We start from the raw sequence: 18,489 nt of genomic DNA, 5'->3' as shown, positions 1-18,489 counted from the left end.
TGTCACGCAGTGCTACAGACCCCCTGCTGCTGTGCACAGAGAGAGGATCTCCTGCTTTTGAAGCTTGTAATGGGCGTCAGCCACAGCCGGGTAGATGAGAAGGCTGTTAAATTACTGAGGGAGCTCACAGACTAACCTGTTGGTCATTAAAGTTTCTCAAAGCCACATTAGAAGGTGTTTAATTCCTGACAGGCCAAGTGAGAACGTTTCTATCTGTAACTGTGATCACTAGCTCTGCTCTCCTTCACCCAATGCTCATACATTCATTTATAGCTACGCTTTTGGGTAGACTGCTAGCACAATACTATCTGACAGTACTGAGACTGAGCAGATGAAAATGGGGGAAAAAAAGCTTTAAATGTTATTTAGAAAAATCCTGTGAGTGTGTGTGTGTGTGTGTCTGAAGGTTGGCTCGAGATCATTTGAGACGGGAGCAACAAAGTGAAGGTATACATCACTCTAATATCACTCAGCAAACACTCCAAACCAAAGCGCACACCTGTGTTTAAAGAAAACATTTTGGGAAATATGCCTCTTGCTAAGAGGTAGATGAGACGAGTAACTCGACTCTCACATCTAAACACTAATCTACCTGCCAACAGACTAAGCTGAGCATTAAAAACAGGATAACAGATATCAGTCTTATAACTTGCCTCCAGCAAGAAAGCAAAATGTTTCCCAAAACATTTCGATTAGCTGAAAGCACCACACACTGCAAACAAGAGCTGCGCACACTCTTTTTCCCGTACCAGCCTGATCCTCCGCTCCTTTCCTGTAGTCTACGTGTTAGCGCATCTGTAGGACAGCGTCAAACAATTCAGTCTATTCAGTTAAGATACACCGACTCTGACGTGATGATGTGATGGCTAAAAAAACAAAGCCAAACTAAAAGATTAGAGAAGTGATGAAAGCTGCTGCTTTGTGTTTGCTGCACATGTCCGAGGGTATGTTTGTACTTACAAAGTAGATATCTGTGATTGGCACATCGTCGTCGTCATCAACCGAAGCCTGACTGGTGCACCCTGAACCGGACACCTGGCTGGCCCTGTCTGCTTCCACTGCCACCGCCTCCTTTGGGCTGTATGTGGCTTCTTTGGGTGGCCCCGGGGAGGAGGAAGCAGCTAGGGCAGATGATGATGCAGAGGAGGCAGCCTCAGGTGCTGACAAAGAGCCTGAAGGTTCTGCTGCGGCACCGTCTAGAGCGTCTGTGCCGGCTACTTCCTGAACGTCACTGTGGAAAAACGAATGTTGTATTGTTAGAAAATGAATGCAGGGAGAGGGTCTCCAATTGGCAGCATTAAATTAGCTGTTAATAGTTCTTTTATATGTATGCAGACAAGCACAATTGGATTACTTTGATTCAAGAAGAGCGTAACTATGTGGTCAAAGTGCAGCACACAGTTTCAGGTATTTATAAAAATGTTGCATCCTGTTCAATTCACCTCACTTTATGTATTAATGTATTTTAACAAGAGCAGAAACAAATCTGCCTGCACATCCACCTACACACAGACCCACAGCCGTTAAGAGCCATTAATTGGGTCACTTGCCATAAGCCACTTTCCAGCAGCAGGGCAGAAGAGTGGGACCAAGCTATTAGAGAAAATTCAACAGCTGTGCGTATATGTGCGGTGGGGGTGTTTGTGGTTTAGATGCTTAAGCTTAAAGATTTGCCAGCTGGCTGTGTGCTGCCACAATCCTTTATTGTTCCTGGCCAGATCATCGACTATTAGGAAGGATTTAGGCACATCCACATTGCTTCCTCAGCTTCTGTGTTTGAGTTTAGCTCCACCAGAGGAAAAGCCCGGCAGCAGGCCAAGCAAGCAAAAAAAGGAGACTTGGCATCTCCAAGTGAAGAACTGAATGGCTGAACAAACGAGGGGGGACGGGATGATTGTTGCCATGCAAAAAGATGCTCCCTTACTCAGTTCGTCTCAGCCCATTTCACCCCTCCTCTTTCTTTTTATTTATTTATTTATTTTTTACACAAAATGTTTCACTACACAGTTTTTTCTGCCTGCCTTCTTCACAAATTGCTCCTTATATTTATCTTTTCTTTTCATCTTCTAATTAAATATACAATTTCTCCACTTCATGTCGGCCTCCTCACCTCCATCCAACCCATTTCCAAAGCTGCAGGTGTGTTAGAAGCAGCTTCTCAGAGGAGCGTTGAGGCAGTTAATCCATTCGCCTATCACTGTCTCGGCTGCTCTCGCCACCCCTTCCTTCCTCCCCGCCAGCTCTTTCCAGACCCCCAGGCCTTATGTCTAGCCACTGCCTTCTCACCATCAAACCCAATTATTCAGTTGGCTTCCCTCGGCAACCGCACCCCAATCTCCACTGACCTGACTCCAGGAAAACTCCACCGTGTTTACATTACGTCTGTTTAAGTCTGTAAAAATGAAAGTTATTTAGTTTTTGTTTTCAAAATCCAGAGCGGCATAAAGTGTTGCTCTAACTCTCTTTGTTTCACCTTGAAATTAAAACTAACATGCAATCCAATCTAGTTAATCAGAAACATTTTAAAATATACAAAGTGTGGGATAATCGCAGCTTTATGGGCGGTAGCCTCAGGCGTGAAAGCTTCCCGACCCACTACCCTACTTTTTCTGATCGTTTCCCCCATGTTTGGGTTTTTTGGATTTAGTGTCTGCACCATGTTCCCATTTAAAAAAACAGGAGATAAACACTCCTTATGTATGCATGTGGGCACTCTCTCATAACCTAATTACTATAGATGCATGCCCCTAAATTCACCTGCAGCATTTATTTCCCCATAACAAGAGAACCCTGACCTCATGAACAAATGGGTTAAGCTGCTTTCAGTGTTTCTCTGTGTTCCACTGTGTGTGTGTGTTTGTGTGTGTGTGAGACAGGTGAGGTGTGTTTACCTAACAGCTGGCTAAGTCCTGCTGAGACACAGGCAACAGGTTATTTATAGTATGGTGTCAAACTGAGTCATATTGCGGTAATAGAGGAGCCTCGTTCTAGCTCTTTCTGTATTTGGGTCACATGTATGATAAGAGCTGCCTCTTTCTTTCACGTCTTTCTGTCGTTTACAGTGAAAAGGACAGAGGCTGTGACTTTGTTTCTTTTATTCATAATGGTCTGTTTTGTGCATGGTGGAAAATATTCATCATTAAGCATTTTGTGGGACTAATATGGCAACATGCCAGGTGGCAGCTGTATTACATCGTTTTTATCTATTTTAAATGAGGATATTTTTAAAAGTATACAAATACTTAGTCCGTTTACAGGTACTGAGAAACACTTGCTTAAAGAATAAACTTTAGACCAAAGCATTGGTTCGTGCCGCCCCCTAACTCTGGGTGAGGCCAACAGATAGAATAAAGATGGGAACCATGAAATAATGAACCCCAAGCTGCACTAGTTTGCATGTGTCCATGGGAAAGACACTGAACTCTAAATGAACCCCAATGCATCCATTAATGTGTGTATGTGATGGATAAACCAGTGTGGATACCACGTTCATGATGCAAACCTCCCGTTCCACCACATCAAAATATGTTTACTGTGGAGACTATTTGAGTACAGTACATGTTCTTTTTTTGCTTGTTTTCTCTCAACAGGTGATAAAGATGATTTTTGTGACACGATGCTTGAAGCAGCCATCAGAGGATGGTCACATTGTGGTCATAAAGAGATGGACACGGTCAGCAAGAATGCAAAAGTAGACTTTGGTATATAAACGATGCTCAGTTAGTACTAAGCACCCCTTCTTTTGGACCATTCTCTGCAAACCTTAGAGATGTTTGTGTGGGAAAGTCCCAGCACCAACAACCATGCCATGTTCAGAGTCACGTAAATCACATTTTTGCTCCTTTCCCCTTTAGCACGTCTGTGGTGTAAAACGTGCCACCAAAAGTTCCTCCAAAGGTTCCTGGTATCTATCGAAAAATCTTAAACATGTTTTGCAGCTGGCTGACCAACGATGTAAAAGTCGATGTTGGCACAGGTTTAGGATATTTAATTAAACTCAGTGTTATGTGAATACACAGGTTACAAGTGTGTTTCTGATGTTTTGTTCTTGTAAATCAACTGACAAGAAGCGCATTCGTCTCTCCAACATCAGATTTTAAGTCTAAGTTTGAGGATGACTTGTGTTTACATAGTGTTTATCCTTGTGTTGTTTGAGTACCTGATTTCAGGTGAGGGCTGAGGAACAGAGATGGTGGGCTCACTGTCGTGTCTCTTCAGCTCCACCTCCACTGTGATGGTCTGCTGATCCTCCTCACGCACACGCAGCTCCTCCTGGGTCCTGAAAACACAAGCAGCCTCATATAAAAAGAAAAACACGCAGAGGAAATGAAACGCCAAAACACACACACGAGGAGGAAAAACGGGCCTAGTCATAAACACACTGACATCAGATTTTCTCTGCCACCCACCCACCACACCCAGGAGTGTTTAATGCTATGAAAACATACAACAAGTGAGTGTTTGTGAAACAAGCTAATACATTTTGTGACTCTGGACTCAGACTCACCTCCCATCATGGCTAAGCGACTGGGTGTGCCTCCTGAAGACAGAGGAAACACAGTCAGTAAGAGCAACATGCTTTAAGGCTCACACTGGTGAATTCTGACAACACAACTTTAAGCTTAAGTTTAAGAAATAAGAGTTTGGAAATAAAACCAGTTATATTTCAGACTAAAGCATAACAAAGCCATTAATTACAGTGTTAACTGTCCCATATATGAACTTTAATATTTATAAGCTCATGTATAATTAAAAGGGCAGTGAACAGATGGATTCCCTGTGACCATCTAATATATAAATGTTTTAAAAGATGTGTGTGTGTGTTAGTACCTGTAGCGGGGGTGTTCGGCCGTGTCAGAGGGAGATCTCTCAGGAATGGACAAAGAGGTGGTGGAGGAGAGTGTAGTGGCAATTGATGCGGTAGTGGCCTCCTCGAATGATGGAGGAGTACATGGAAGAAGATCTGGTCTCCCTGGTGGACAGACACAGGTACAGTCATTACAGTTTATCTTGGAGAGAGCTGGCACCTGTCAGCAATCTTTTTTTTTGGCATTTTCCTCCTTGGATGCCTCCTGGGCGAGGTGTTCTGAGCATGTTCTACTGTGAGGAGGCCCCAGGGCAAAGACAGGACACGCTGGAGAAATTATATCTGTCAGCCAGCCTGGGAATACCTCAGTGTTCCCCCGGATGAGTCGAAGGTTTTTTTCGGGGAGAGTGAAGTTTGGGTTTCTCTGTTAGGCTACTGCCCCCGCAACCCAGCCACATATACATGGTAGAGAAAGGATGGATGGATGGAATATGCTGTTGTAAAACTATATACCGTGTTCCATCTTTGTTAATTTTATCATAACACACAGCATGCAGTGTATTTACCCTCGTCCTCCAGCGTTGGGAAGCTGCGAGCTCCTCTCAGGTCGTAGATATTCTCGTCTCTCTCAGAGGTCAGCTGGCTGGCTGACCAAGCTGCACCAGGACCACCACACTTGGGCACCGTCAAGGACACACGACCCTTCTTTGACGGAGAGGACTTCAAAGCTGAGGAATAATTTACAATAAGGCTTTTATTTACAGTAATGAACCTGTGTGTTGTGTAGTTTGGGGTATTTAGCTTACAGTATACACAGCCTTTAAGTGACAGTTTTTATGATCTCTCTCTCTCTCTGTATCTATCTATCTATCTATCTATCTATCTATGTATGAAGTCTGAAATTAATTTTTACTTTTTAAAGACCTTTTCGGGAACTTGTTCTGTGTTTGTTTTTAGTGACCATTATATTGTTTCTTTATTTTCCCTTTTAATTCCTGAGAAAATCACTTTAGGTTAGGAATTTGTTTGGGTTTAGCAGAAACAGGAAATTGGGATTTCAAGCAAACATCGCGACTATATACACCATTTCTGAACATGTATAAATGAATGTAAACTCTTATAAAACATGGAACACTCTGAAAACACATATTTCAGTGGGGTAGATTCTCGTTGGATATCTATACTGATAGGCACTGGGTTATGTTGCCACAGAATGATGTGACATTCTATGATGGGAATGAAAATTACCAACCTACACAGGGCTGAATTCAAAGACATCGCAAAAATCAAAGTGAAAAAAATGATGCAGTCCATTTTGGTGAAATTTCATAGCAGCAACTCAGAATGGTGCTCATTAGTTTGTATAGACCTCAAGTGCTTGAATGCATGCCTGACAGTGTTAGAGTACGGTCCTAAGGAGGTGACGGATGGTGTCCACGGAGATCTCCTTGGATCTCATGGATCATGGCTCTCCCTCCATGGACATGCCTCCCCAGACCATCACTGACCCACCACCAAACAGGGCGTCCCGAACAGGCAGTTTAACATTCTCCACGGCTTCTGCAGACCCTTTCACATCTATCACATGTGCTCAGGGTGAACCTGCTCTCATCTGTGAAAATCACAGGACACCAGAGGTGGACCTGCCAATTCTGCCAATCAGGCTGCACACTGCCAGGCAGTGAGCACAGGGCTCTCAGGCCCAAGAGTCAGAAACGGTCAGAAAAGACTAGGGGGGCATAAAATGTCAGGGGTGTCCACCTGTAAAACCATTCCCGTTTTGGGGGTCGTCTCATTGTTACCCCTCCCGTATGCCTGCTTTTAATTTTATTAGCACCAAAGCAGCTAGAACTGATTAACAACCCCCTCTGCTTAAATCTAACCTTAGCTAACCAAGGCTGAAAATCTCATTCACATACCCTGTGTACTCTTTACAAAATGCTTAAAAGCAGTGAAAATAAAAGCAAATAGAGATCCAACAGATCTATTTTCCTAAAATGATATGAACTAAAAAATCTTTCAGCTGCTGTATCTGATTTTTCTATCAAGACTCGACACTGAAAGCAACAAAACCCTGGTGTGTGGCTCTCTCCTTCTCTCTACCTATGGCAACTTCTTAAATGAAACTCACAGGAGCTCTTCTTGAAAACTGTGGTGCTCATGAACTTCAAGAATCTGTCGGCATAGAATCCTGGCCGGTGGACCGATACAGTGTCCTGAGGGAGAGACAGAGAGATTAATGAGACAAATGGTGCATGAATAAAATGATCAAACTGGTGCTCGCAGTAGATTAAAACTGTCTGTGTTCTTCAGTGACCCATTTCAGTAATTCTTCTCTCTGGGCCAAACCACACGAGTGAACAACACCTGCTACAGACACGCAGAAACACAGTCAGACGAGGCTACAGACCCAACTCTTCATTATTTATGTTTCAGCAGACGGAGATAAGACAACACCAGCAGACTGACAGATGACACTTGGTGTTTGGTTTGAGACAGAGGACAGTAGGGGCGGCGGAAGCAATGAAGAGAGAGAATCTCAGTTATTAGCTTTTTTTGTTTCAGCATCACTGTTGCTCAATATGTAATGTTGCGTGTGGCTCGGAGGTCGTGCTGAGGATCCATTGTCGTCAGCAACAGTGACGAACAGGACGCTGTTTGCTCTCCCACACGTCTCGCTTGTCAGGGTGTTTCGGAGTGGGAGCTTGGAGTAAAGAAAGGAGGCGGGGAGATTCATGGGACTGATCTTCTGTTTTGTGCTGTAAATCTTTCTGTATCAGATTCCCTGTAAAATCAGACTTGGCAGAACAAAATATAAAATACTGTGTGTAGGCAGCTGCTGATCTTAATGGCTCTGTTTATGGAAATAACGCTACTTAAATGAATGTGGTTGCAATTTGCTAATAATAAAGTGTTTCTACGGCATTACAGTTTTAAGGCCCACATGTTTTTCAGAATGAGCAACAGACAGTGTTTTCCTCAGAGTTACGTTGTTTTAGTAGTGGTAGTGGAGGAGAGATATACCTATGGTTTTATAAATAAATTAGTAAATAACACTTTACATACAATAAACAACAGATTAATGTTGAAATTACGGAGCTATTGAACTTTTAAAATATGAGTGGACTGAAGATGTAACTCCATGGTGTCGTTCTTGGGATGTGTGCTAAAGGCTAAGATATACCCGGATGGCCTGCATAAGTGAACTCTGGAGTATATGTGGGATAATCTATCATGAGCACAGGACAAAGGTCAAAACTACAAGTCAGCTACACAGTACAGGAGCTTCTCAGCAGTGGAAACCCATGCCATGAAGCTCCCTGATTGATTGATTGATTGATTGATTGGTAATTTATTTCAACATGTGAACAATATACAAGTACATTTAGAAAAGAAATAAGAGAGAAAAAAAAATACTATACAATTTTTGTGCTGATGTTAATGCCAGAGGAGGCTTGAAGCTCTGTATTGACTCAATGTTATCGAATCAGCAGAATGTTTGAGACTTCTATGCACAAAAGAGCTTTTGTCCATTTAGCACCCTTGACTTGGAATGAACTGCAGAACTGGAAAATAACTGAATTAATTTGATTTCATTTAGTGCTTTTAAAGCAAAACTAAGAGTCCCTGAGGCCAAGTCCATAACAAGCAACAGTTTCAATTAGATTGTTTGTCATTTTAACTGAATTTTATTTAATTCTATCTTTATTTTATTTGATTTTTCATTTCTTTTTTCACGTGTGTTGTTGCTGCCTGTGTTTAATTGAGTAACTGTGAGAGACTTGCTGCTGCCTATTTTGGCCAGGTCTCCCTTGAAACAGGTTTTTAATCTCAATAGGATCCTCCTGGTTAAATAAAGGTTAAATAAATAAAAGAAAAAGAAAAAACTTCACCACTCTGTGACACTGCCCTGTAACTTTATAGGGTTAGTCTGGGATAGGTGTGGATTTACAGGTTTAGCCATGTGGATGGAGAAATAATGAGTCAGGCAGGTAAGCTGACAGAAAATTGACATTTTGTGCCAATAAACCCTCTTACAATGTCGAAGCTCAGGAAAGAAACCCAAAAGCTAAAAACCTCACCCCATCATGAACCAAAGCCTTCCATGTGTGTTCCAGTTTCTTGATTAACCTGCAAAAACAAAGTTGGCATGGCAAACATGAATAAACCTAATGAACTTAAAGGTGTTTTAGTACAAAACACTGTGGCAGTAGTGTACAGCATGTACACATTATTTATGTCAGCATCATACAGACGTTTGGCTGATTTCTAAGATGATCACCTGTAAGACTGCAAGATGTCGATGATTCCGATGAAGAGAAGAAGCCTTTCTCCTTTTCCGCTAACGGCGGGGATACCGCCCATCCTAAAAGGAGAAGAGAAGTAAAGCTAAAATGAAATGTGGCAGGTTTGGGTGCCATTAATCTCCAGCCATCAGCTTCTCCACAGAGTTTATTTGATTTATTTTTCTCTTTCTTATCATCATTAGTCAGCTTTAGGATGTGTTCTTTGTGAGTAAAACAACATTTAATGTCAAACTACAACACTTATTCAAAATAAATGTATCTAGATTTAAAGCCGTACGACTCATGGTTGGGTTTAACTGAACAGAAATGTGAACCCCAGCTATGGAGAGGATGACAGCATCGGGTCTGGTTCCTCTTTGCAGTCTTCTGCCATTCCTACAGCTCATTCAGGTAACTGCAGGCATCCAGGCATTCACCTTTGACTAAATAATCCCATAAGTGCTTCTCTGCAATGTGAATGAATCATACCCTGGACCTTCAGTGCCTTTTAAACTCGTGACAGAAAATCTGATTTAATGAGATTTCAGAGTCAGATGATGTTTCTACCAGAAATTTGGCTTATGAGAATAAGCCTATAAAGGCAGGAGATGTTGGTTTCTTTCTACTTAAATCTAAGACTATAGAGTATTAGGGTACTTTAATGAATACTCCGATTTGTTAAGGCTAACTGCATCTTAGCAAGTCAGCAGGGTTTTAGTCTCTGCTGAACCTTTAATCTACACTGAACTCAACATTCGGACTTCTGACACAAAACCGCTGATTGCTTTACGGGCAAGATCTGAAGTTTGCATTTTCTTCAATTTCTTTTGAATTTCTCTGAAGTTGTGTATATTAAGCTGTAAGAGGCAGCACCAAAAAATGCAATTATCTTTTCAGGCTGAAAGCAGTTGAAATTGAAGCACTGAAATGGTTTACATTTAATTTGAAGGAACTAAAGTGTCGCATCAAGTGTGAGCATTAAAAGGGAACAAAGAGCTGAAGAGAGAGAAGAAGCGTAACTACTGAAAGCAGAATAACTTTAGGAGGGAGAGTAAGAGATAAAGGTAGATGAATAAGTTCTAACATTGTTATTTATCCTTCAGGTTGTTAGCTCGTATAAATGCGGGAAGTCGGAGACATGCACTCCCAAAAGCCTCTGCTGTTCTCCTCTCTGGCCAAACTCACGTGTCGTCTGTGTCAATAGACCCTCCGCAGGCAGCTCCCCCCTGGATGGACTCCATGGCTGTGGAGTACAGAGCCTTCTGCTGGGCCACGGGCCTTTTCTCATCGCTGTCACCCTGGGAGCCTTCCATCTGCCTCTCCCTCTCCGCTTGGTCGATGTTGTGGACCCCAAGCAGCAGGCTGTAGTCCATGATCTTAAAGCTTTCCAGCACCTGAGCACAGGACAGGCAAAGATAGTTGTCAGTGTGCAGTACCTATGAGACACGCAGCTTCTAAATCCTGACTGAAAGCTTTTATTTTTTATTATTTTAACATGTCCCCAAGAGGGATATAAAACCAATAACCGTGGAGATGTTAATGCTATACACAAGACAGAGTGGTGCACGGGCATGCCCACACTGATAAACAATGTATTTGACTGCCAGTGAGTGCACACACACTGCTTTCCGAGTAAAGTAAATGGAAACAGCAGACAGTGATTTACAAGAGAAAAAGCCAGCCAGCTACAAGACCAGACACCTCGTTAAACCTTGTACTCGTAACACAGCTCTAATTTATAGAAAGGGGTCCTGGGAATGCCAAACATCATAACCTCAAGAAAAGTTTTTCTTCCATTCCAGCTCCCCTGTCTACTCTCATCCATCCTCTTTTATCGATCAGGGCACCATGAGTATCATGGGCTTCCCCACCCTTCTTTTTATATGCTTCTTCATCTACCATTACTTTTTATGAGCCATTTAACGGATCCTGCATCACAACAAGCAAACCAACTTCACCATCTCCTCCCCTCCTGTCTGTCTCAACAGAAAACACAAGTAAAAAAGCTAAAACCAGTATTTGCATTTAGCTGTATATTCATATTTCTCACCAGGCAGTCTCTCTGCAGGGTCTTGGTCAGGGCATTGCAAGTGTCCTGGTCCATCATCAGGCCATCCTGCAAGTCTTGCATGAAGTCCAGGTCTTTAAAGGTGGGCCTGGCCTTCTCCCTCTCCTTCTTGGACGCTCGCCTCTTGTAGGTGGAGCCCTTCAGGTCGTACTTGAGGTGCATGCGCACCACGCGGGGGAGGACATTGTTCATAACAACCACACGGATGTTCTTGCCACCTGACTGGACACAGTAGAGGCCAAAAAACTTGGGCAGCAAAGTGCGAGGGTTCTGATTCAAGTTCTGGAGATGAGAAGAAAAGAGGGAGAACATGAGAAATGAACACCATAAGGAGACGCCTTGAGGGATTGAGCCGAAATACAATATGTGTGAGGTACAGTAAGCTCACATGTAACAAAAAAATATATATCTTTTAGAAGTTGTATGACTTCAGGCAGTGTTTCTGACACTGGAACAGAAATTGTTGCTTTTGATTAATGATATCCATTTCAGTTTAAATAAAAGCTTCAAAACAGCACAAAAAGGAACGCCACTGAACACAAAGAGGCATTTTTCTCCTCATGGGAACGTGACGGAACGAAACATACACGAGGAAGAGGATAGCTGATACATGTTACGCAAACAGTTGACTGACAAACAACACATGATTCTCAGTGTACACACACTTTGGCTACGGTTACATATTCACCACCTGATCGCACCAGGATCCATTACACAACAGAGAGAGCCAACAGAAATGAAGGTTTTTCTCACAGTGCCATGTCATGTATATCAAAGTGGTTACTGGACTCTGTAGCCACAGGAGAAGAAAATCATACTTAAAAAGCACGACTCGGGAAAGAGTCGTATCAAAGCGGAATTTAAGCTTTTAAATTTACTGTAAGAACAAAAACCTTTGATGCTCCACCAGAGCACACAGTCAGAATGAAAGTATGACTGACAGGTTTTTGATCATTCTCAGTGCGATGATGTGAATTTTTATGTTGTGATTTTGTTTACATGTTTTACTTGAATTACTTATTAAAAATAAAGCAAATAATTAATGGTTACAGTTCTACAAAAGACTCTAAAAACTAATATTCAGTTTGGGATTCATGCCTCAACAGCAGTTATAAGATGAGCTGCAATCATGAAATTTTGTGGGTTTGTAGGTAAAAATTTAAATATGTAATAGGGCTGTGCGATATGACCAAAATCTCATATCCCGATATAAGAATTATATAAATCACAAAAATTTAACATTTTCTGTAAATTCTGTGAATCTCGGGCCGCTCGACTTGCGGGAAGTGTTTCCAGCTGCGCGTCATGTAGCTGGAGTCGAATGCATGTTTTAACCGATGCATGAAACTATACGTTTTTAGACATAAGTTGTAAAGGCCGCCGCTTTCTTTGTGAGTATTTATTACACGGCGTGCTGCGGGGAAAAGCCTGTTCTACCGTTTGAGTCTAAGGTTTATTTTTTTTAGCACCTGGCGGCTCTTTTTTTACTTCTCATCCGTAAATAATCTGCTCTTTCACGTGATTCAGTTTATTTTGAAAAGTCTCAACAGGATCTTGAGCTTTATTGTGAAAGGTTTATGTGGAACATAAACAAGCGGACACGCCATGCTGTTACCGTCGTTGTTGCTAACCACAACGCATAAAAACAGGCGCTAGTCCGTCCATAGTGTGGTTATATTAAATATAAGAGAAAGAGAGAACTTTAAGAAATTAATATAGCCACTACAGTGACCATCAAAACGATGAAAAAATATTGCCGTAAACAGTTTATTTTGCGACACCACGAAACAAAGGTTAGCGTAAAATGAAACGATAGACGTTTTTATATCGTCATCCGATATATATCGTTATATCGAACAGCCCTAATATGTAATACTTCATCCTAGTTCTGCTATAGGTTTCTTCCTTTTACAAGGTTGTTTTTCCTTCCCACCTTTGTCAAGCACTTGCTCATAGTGGGTCATCTGATTGCTGGGGTTTTCTCTGTATTATTTTAATGTCTTTACCTTACAATATAAACCGGCTTGAGTTTACTGTTGCTGTAAATAAAATTGAATTGAGCTGAATGTATTGCATCAAACTGACTTGACTCTCATCTCGAAGAACATATGTCATAGCAAGAGCTCTGTCTCTGGCTAGGACTTAAAGACCAAACAGGAGTTTTCAGCGTAAAGGTCGTCGGTGTGCACACCCAGGTTGTTTCTTGCTGCTTTTTTCTTTTTTTCAATATTTACAAGGTTATTCACTGTGAAATTTGTAATGTGCTGAGGCACCCGAGGGAGAATATTCAGCATAAACAACCTGAGTTGCGATGTATGCCAATAAATAACACACTGAAAAATCTGGAGCTGAAGCCACTCCAACTCAGTTCTGGTTTACTAATCAACCTGATTGCCAGATTTGGCTTCCTGCTATTCTTCCATTTCCCAGAAATGTAAGTCAAGTTGAAGAATCACTATTTTGATACACTGGAGGAGATCCAGTGGGAACTGCAGATGCTCACGTGCAAGTGATGAGAAGGGGACTTACACAGAGCGATCTAAAAATAACAGCTGTGGAAGGAGAGCAGCGATGCCTGAGGAGTCCGGCTACAAGGGGTAATCGGCTGAATTCATATCTGACTGGGTTTTTTTTTAATTTTTTGTGCAAAGTCACAGTCAAACTATTATCACTGAACAGAAATGAAAAGACACAAAGCACTTTAGATCATTTTTGGCTAAGCCAAATGCAATAACAAGATGAAGGCACACAAGGACATTTTAAAAAAGTTCTTTAGCAAGTACTTTCCTCTGTATCACAGGTTATGCCAAATATTTCAAGAATCAATGCAAACAAATTAGTTTGGCTGGTTCCTCAGTTATAAACCTGCTTTGACCTTGGGACTTGGGCCAGCTCAGTCCCATTAGAAAGATGAGAGAAGTGCGAGAAACAGAGGGCTGCTCCATATAGTGGTAACACACAGCAATCAGGGGTAAAAATGACTGCAAGAGGAGAGAGAAAGAGGAACAGACTCCAGAGAGATGAAGGATGACTAGAAAATGTGGCTGAAAAGACTAGGTACTTGGTGAATGACCTTCAGATGAGAAAAGCTTCTACAAAGAGCAGCAAAGAGAGAAAGAGCATCCTCAGCCCTCAGCCACACACAACCCTTCTGTCAGCGTTACGAGGGCAGAGCGGTGACGAGCCAACAACACGAACACGTGAGGCACGGGAGCAGAGGAGAGGGATGGAGAAGAAAAACGAGAGGAAGGATTTAAACACAAAGACAGAGCGAGAGGGGGAAATCAAGGAAAATAAATCACGCTGAGAGAGCCACAGCAGCAGGAGGCTCTCTTTGGAGAGTGACAAGACATTAAAACATGAAGGACAAGCCATATAATAGAAGTGTGAATAAACAGAGGGGAGAGAAGTGGCAGCACGAAGTCAGTTACATCACTGTGGTCTGCATGCTGCCCAGAGCCAGAGTCTTCAGCCCACAACCATGAGCCAGTCAGCTGTTGAAGACGTGGAGCTCCACCAATGACTGCTTGTACGCTGTCTGTTATGTGTTTGCCTAAAATACAGATAAGTCTACAATACTCAAACTACTTCTCAATGTCCAAACATACATTTTTTGTCCTGTGTCGTGTTTCTGAGAGTCTTTAAAACCTCCCTCCCCTTTCTCTTGCCTCAGGCTACAGCCCGAAACTCTCCGCTTTTATTAAACCACTCGCTTAAGACCAATTACACCTGTGAAAATGTTTCAGAGCACGACCAAAACGATGGAAAAGGTCACAGTAAATGCGCTGAGACTTCAACTTCCTTAAATGATTAAACAAATTCCTGCAGTGGACTTTGCCCGCAGCTGTCGGTGCATTAATAAACACAAGGGCGAGGGCTATGAACCTGTGAGGCTGGATTAGCAGCATGGACATACATGGAGCTGTTGCTGGTTGACTTCTTTCAGAAAGAGGCTGTGAAGTTTTGGAGGGGGTGGGAGTGGGCTACTGTTGGTGGAAGTCATGCTCTGTTAGGCTTAAGCACAGTACATCCGGCTACTGAAAAACACCAGCCAGTCTCTTATGAAATCCTATGGCCTGAGGTTTCAGTCACAGAAGATAAAAGCTGTTAAGTCTGCTTTATTTGAAGGTTTGTGCTTGGAGGAAACATTTCCAGGATCTTACATAAACCTGAGAGCTTAAAAAAAACGTAGGGATAGAAGTTAGTATTTAAATGAAATAATAATAAATAATAACCTATTATTTATTCACGATTTTCTTATTTTCTTCCATATATGCCTTATTACAGTTTTTCAACATAGCCAATATTTCAAATGATGAGGTCAGTGCATGTAGAAGTAATCCCTGTGTGCCAAAATGTCAGGTTTCAGACTGCTAATAGACAAATCGTTCTACTCTTGGCCTTTTATGATGTCATTAAGAACAGATATCCCTAATATGGTCAGTTGAAGCTGTGAAAAAAGGGTAGCCAATCAGATAAAAGTTTCCTTAAATGCAGGCTGGCCTTAAAGAAAGAAAAACGGGAGCTAAATAGCTTGTTTCAGATAGAGGCTGCACTAAAGTCTGGCATAAGATAAATAAGGGTTATTTTTTTGAACTACGACTCATGCAAAGCATCTCTATTAAAATATGGATTTTTTAAAAAGTGTGGTGTCTTCAAACAAACATGCATAAGTACACAAAGGGTTCCCTGCCTTTTATCCAGTGCTCATGAATCTGTGTGTCTTGACGACAAGAAATTAGTGTGCGTTACTTAACGTAAACCTGAAAAGAGTTGCCAAATCCCAGTGAGAAAATAAATAAAACATGGAAGAACAGCTGCTGTGGCAGTTCATTTGAACTTCTTTGGTGGGACACGCCCATTTGAGCACGTTACATATACATTTTAGGTACGCTGTCATGCACACAATCTGCTTACCATGTAGTATCCAGGCAGCAGCTTCTGTAAGAATTCAGCCTCCTTGTGCATCACAGTCTTGATGATGAACTCATCGTCCTTTGTAAGGTAGAAGACTGAGCCACTCGCTCCAGGATTGGACAGCTCGATCAGAGGCTCGTTGCACAGGGAGTACTGCAGGGTTACACACAGAAAAATGACCAATGTTATGAAAAAGTTAAACAAAACAACTATAAATAAAACTTAAAATAGATGAGAATATTGACCTAGTTTTACCTTACAATTGTTTACGTAGAGGATATAGTACTCAGTAAAAGTACACTGAATTAGCTGTTAGTAGTACTTGTCTGCAAGACGCACAAATTGTACTACTCTGAAACTGAACGCAACTTCGTAGACAAGTTACAGAAAACATGTTTTTTTTAAAGTTGCAGTCTATTCGACAAAGTCATGGAACATGATCATTTCTTCAGTCAGTGTGAGTCACACTGACTCAGTAAATTGTTAACGGTGTTCAGATTTGACTGAGCCATGACTCAGAAGAGTTCGCCTAAGTACTTTAACTGCTTCCGTAAGCTCTGTATCACAGCCGCTGCTGCTGCCATAAAGGTGGAATTGGCTGAGTGGACCGACTCCTTTTCACCTCTCCCCGCATAGATCCCCCTTAACCCTTCCCATCTGGTTCTTTTAGATTACTGCAATCCATGCAAACGCTACCAGTGGAACACAAAAAAGCACAGAAAAATAATTACGGCACTTCATTATACATCTCCTCTGATACCTTCCTGTTAACAACATATTAATGAAGAATACCACGCTGACTAGAACTCTCTGGCTCTCTGGGGATCAAATCTATAAATGAGGAGTTGCCTGCACTGCTGATAATAAACATAAACACTGGAAATCAAACACAAACACCAGCATGCTGAGACACAGAGCCCAAATTTGAATATTAATGAAACACAAAAGGCCATAGGACATAGGACATATAAGGACATAGAATAAATATATATTTTACAGAATTACAATGGAAACAAACACAAAGCTGAAAGAACATGCTTTTAAAATTCCAATGTTGTAACCTTTTTTATACAAACACTCCCCATCCAACTTCCGCTAATTACTCACATTTGAACATTCTCCTGAATCAATTCCAACATTTTAAAACACACCTAAGCAGGACGGGAGGATAAGAATGTGAAGCTGACTAGGAATAGCAATAAGCAAACAGTTGGGAGGCTCATCTTCACACTAGGGCTGTTCGATATAATGATATATATCGGATAACGATATAAAAACGTCTATAGTTTCATTTTACACTATCTTTTGTTTTGTGGTGTCGTAAAATAAACTGTTTAGAGCAATATTTTTTCATGGTTTTGATGGTCACTGTAGTGGATATATTAATTTCCTAAAGTTCTCTCTTTGTCTTATTTTTAATATAACCACACTACAGATGGACAAGCCCTGTTTTTATGCATTGTCGTTAGCAACAACGACGGCAAAACCATCGCATGTCCGCTGGTTTAGTTTCCACATTAACCTTTCACAATAAAGTTCAAGATCCTGTTGAGACTTTTCAAAATAAACTGAATCACGTGAAAGAGTATGCAGAATGTTTACGGATGAGAAGCAAAAAAGAGCCGTCAGGTGCTAAAAAATAAACCTTAAACTCAAATGTTAGAACAGGCTTTTCCCCACAGCACGCTGTGTAATAAATACTCACAAAGAAAACGGCGGCCTTTACAACTTATGTCTAAAAATGTATAGTTTCATCCATCGGTTAAAACACTCGACTCCAGCTACATGACGCGCAGCTGGAAATACTTCACCAAGTCGAGGTGCACGAGATTCACAGAATTTACAGAAAATGCTACATTCTTGTGATTTATATCGTTATCAGGACGATATATGTCTTAATATCGGGATATGAGATTTTGGTCATATCGCACAGCCCTACACTAAGATGTTTAATTTATCAGACGAGAAAGTCTCTTTAGGGATGTGATAAAACAGCATCAAACCTTCAGCGAACAGAACTGCTGCAGAGACTATTTAAGCTTTCTTTGTCTTTTTGGGTGTGAGAAAATCTAACATCTCTTTATCACTATTTACTGACAAAACAGAAAGGCCCATAATTGGCAGGTCCACAGGAAATAACAAAAATCAGTAGCTGCCGCCACAAATGTGTCAACAACACATTATCTCTTCTGGCAGGCCCTAATGATTTGTCTATGAATAACTTGTTGGTGGTAACACATAACAGAGTGACTTGTTAGAAAGGCTGGATTAGATGGTGCCAGTGCTACAGCCCCACAACAGCAATGGCTGAAGCTGTCACTCGTAGCAACACTAACAAGCTTATTGTTGGTTACGAGACAGAGGAAATACGACCAAAGTGTTCTGGTAATGCAAAAAGCCGTTAACCCTCC

At 41.5% G+C, this 18,489-nt stretch overlaps 1 protein-coding gene across 4 annotated transcripts in view; it reads right to left on the bottom strand.

Annotated features, from left to right (window-relative positions):
• The window catches only part of pip5k1ca (phosphatidylinositol-4-phosphate 5-kinase, type I, gamma a), a 54,597-nt gene that overhangs the window by 8,470 nt on the left and 27,638 nt on the right, over positions 1 to 18,489 (bottom strand). For all 4 annotated transcript variants that reach the window (XM_026158804.1, XM_026158806.1, XM_026158808.1 and 1 more), the window contains exons 6-16: positions 16,079 to 16,231; positions 11,144 to 11,443; positions 10,279 to 10,487; positions 9,090 to 9,173; positions 8,890 to 8,938; positions 6,939 to 7,023; positions 5,374 to 5,535; positions 4,831 to 4,972; positions 4,508 to 4,540; positions 4,160 to 4,279; positions 961 to 1,231 (exon numbers count right to left, since the gene is read on the bottom strand). In XM_026158804.1, coding sequence (XP_026014589.1) covers positions 961 to 1,231; positions 4,160 to 4,279; positions 4,508 to 4,540; positions 4,831 to 4,972; positions 5,374 to 5,535; positions 6,939 to 7,023; positions 8,890 to 8,938; positions 9,090 to 9,173; positions 10,279 to 10,487; positions 11,144 to 11,443; positions 16,079 to 16,231 — 1,608 coding nt within the window. The remainder of the gene's footprint in view (positions 1 to 960; positions 1,232 to 4,159; positions 4,280 to 4,507; positions 4,541 to 4,830; positions 4,973 to 5,373; positions 5,536 to 6,938; positions 7,024 to 8,889; positions 8,939 to 9,089; positions 9,174 to 10,278; positions 10,488 to 11,143; positions 11,444 to 16,078; positions 16,232 to 18,489) is intronic.

The sequence above is a fragment of the Astatotilapia calliptera genome, chromosome 23, assembly GCF_900246225.1.
Source record: "Astatotilapia calliptera chromosome 23, fAstCal1.2, whole genome shotgun sequence".
NCBI classification, from domain to species: domain Eukaryota; kingdom Metazoa; phylum Chordata; class Actinopteri; order Cichliformes; family Cichlidae; genus Astatotilapia; species Astatotilapia calliptera.
Note: the sequence above shows the minus strand (reverse complement) of the source record. Positions and strands in the feature narration are given on the sequence as shown.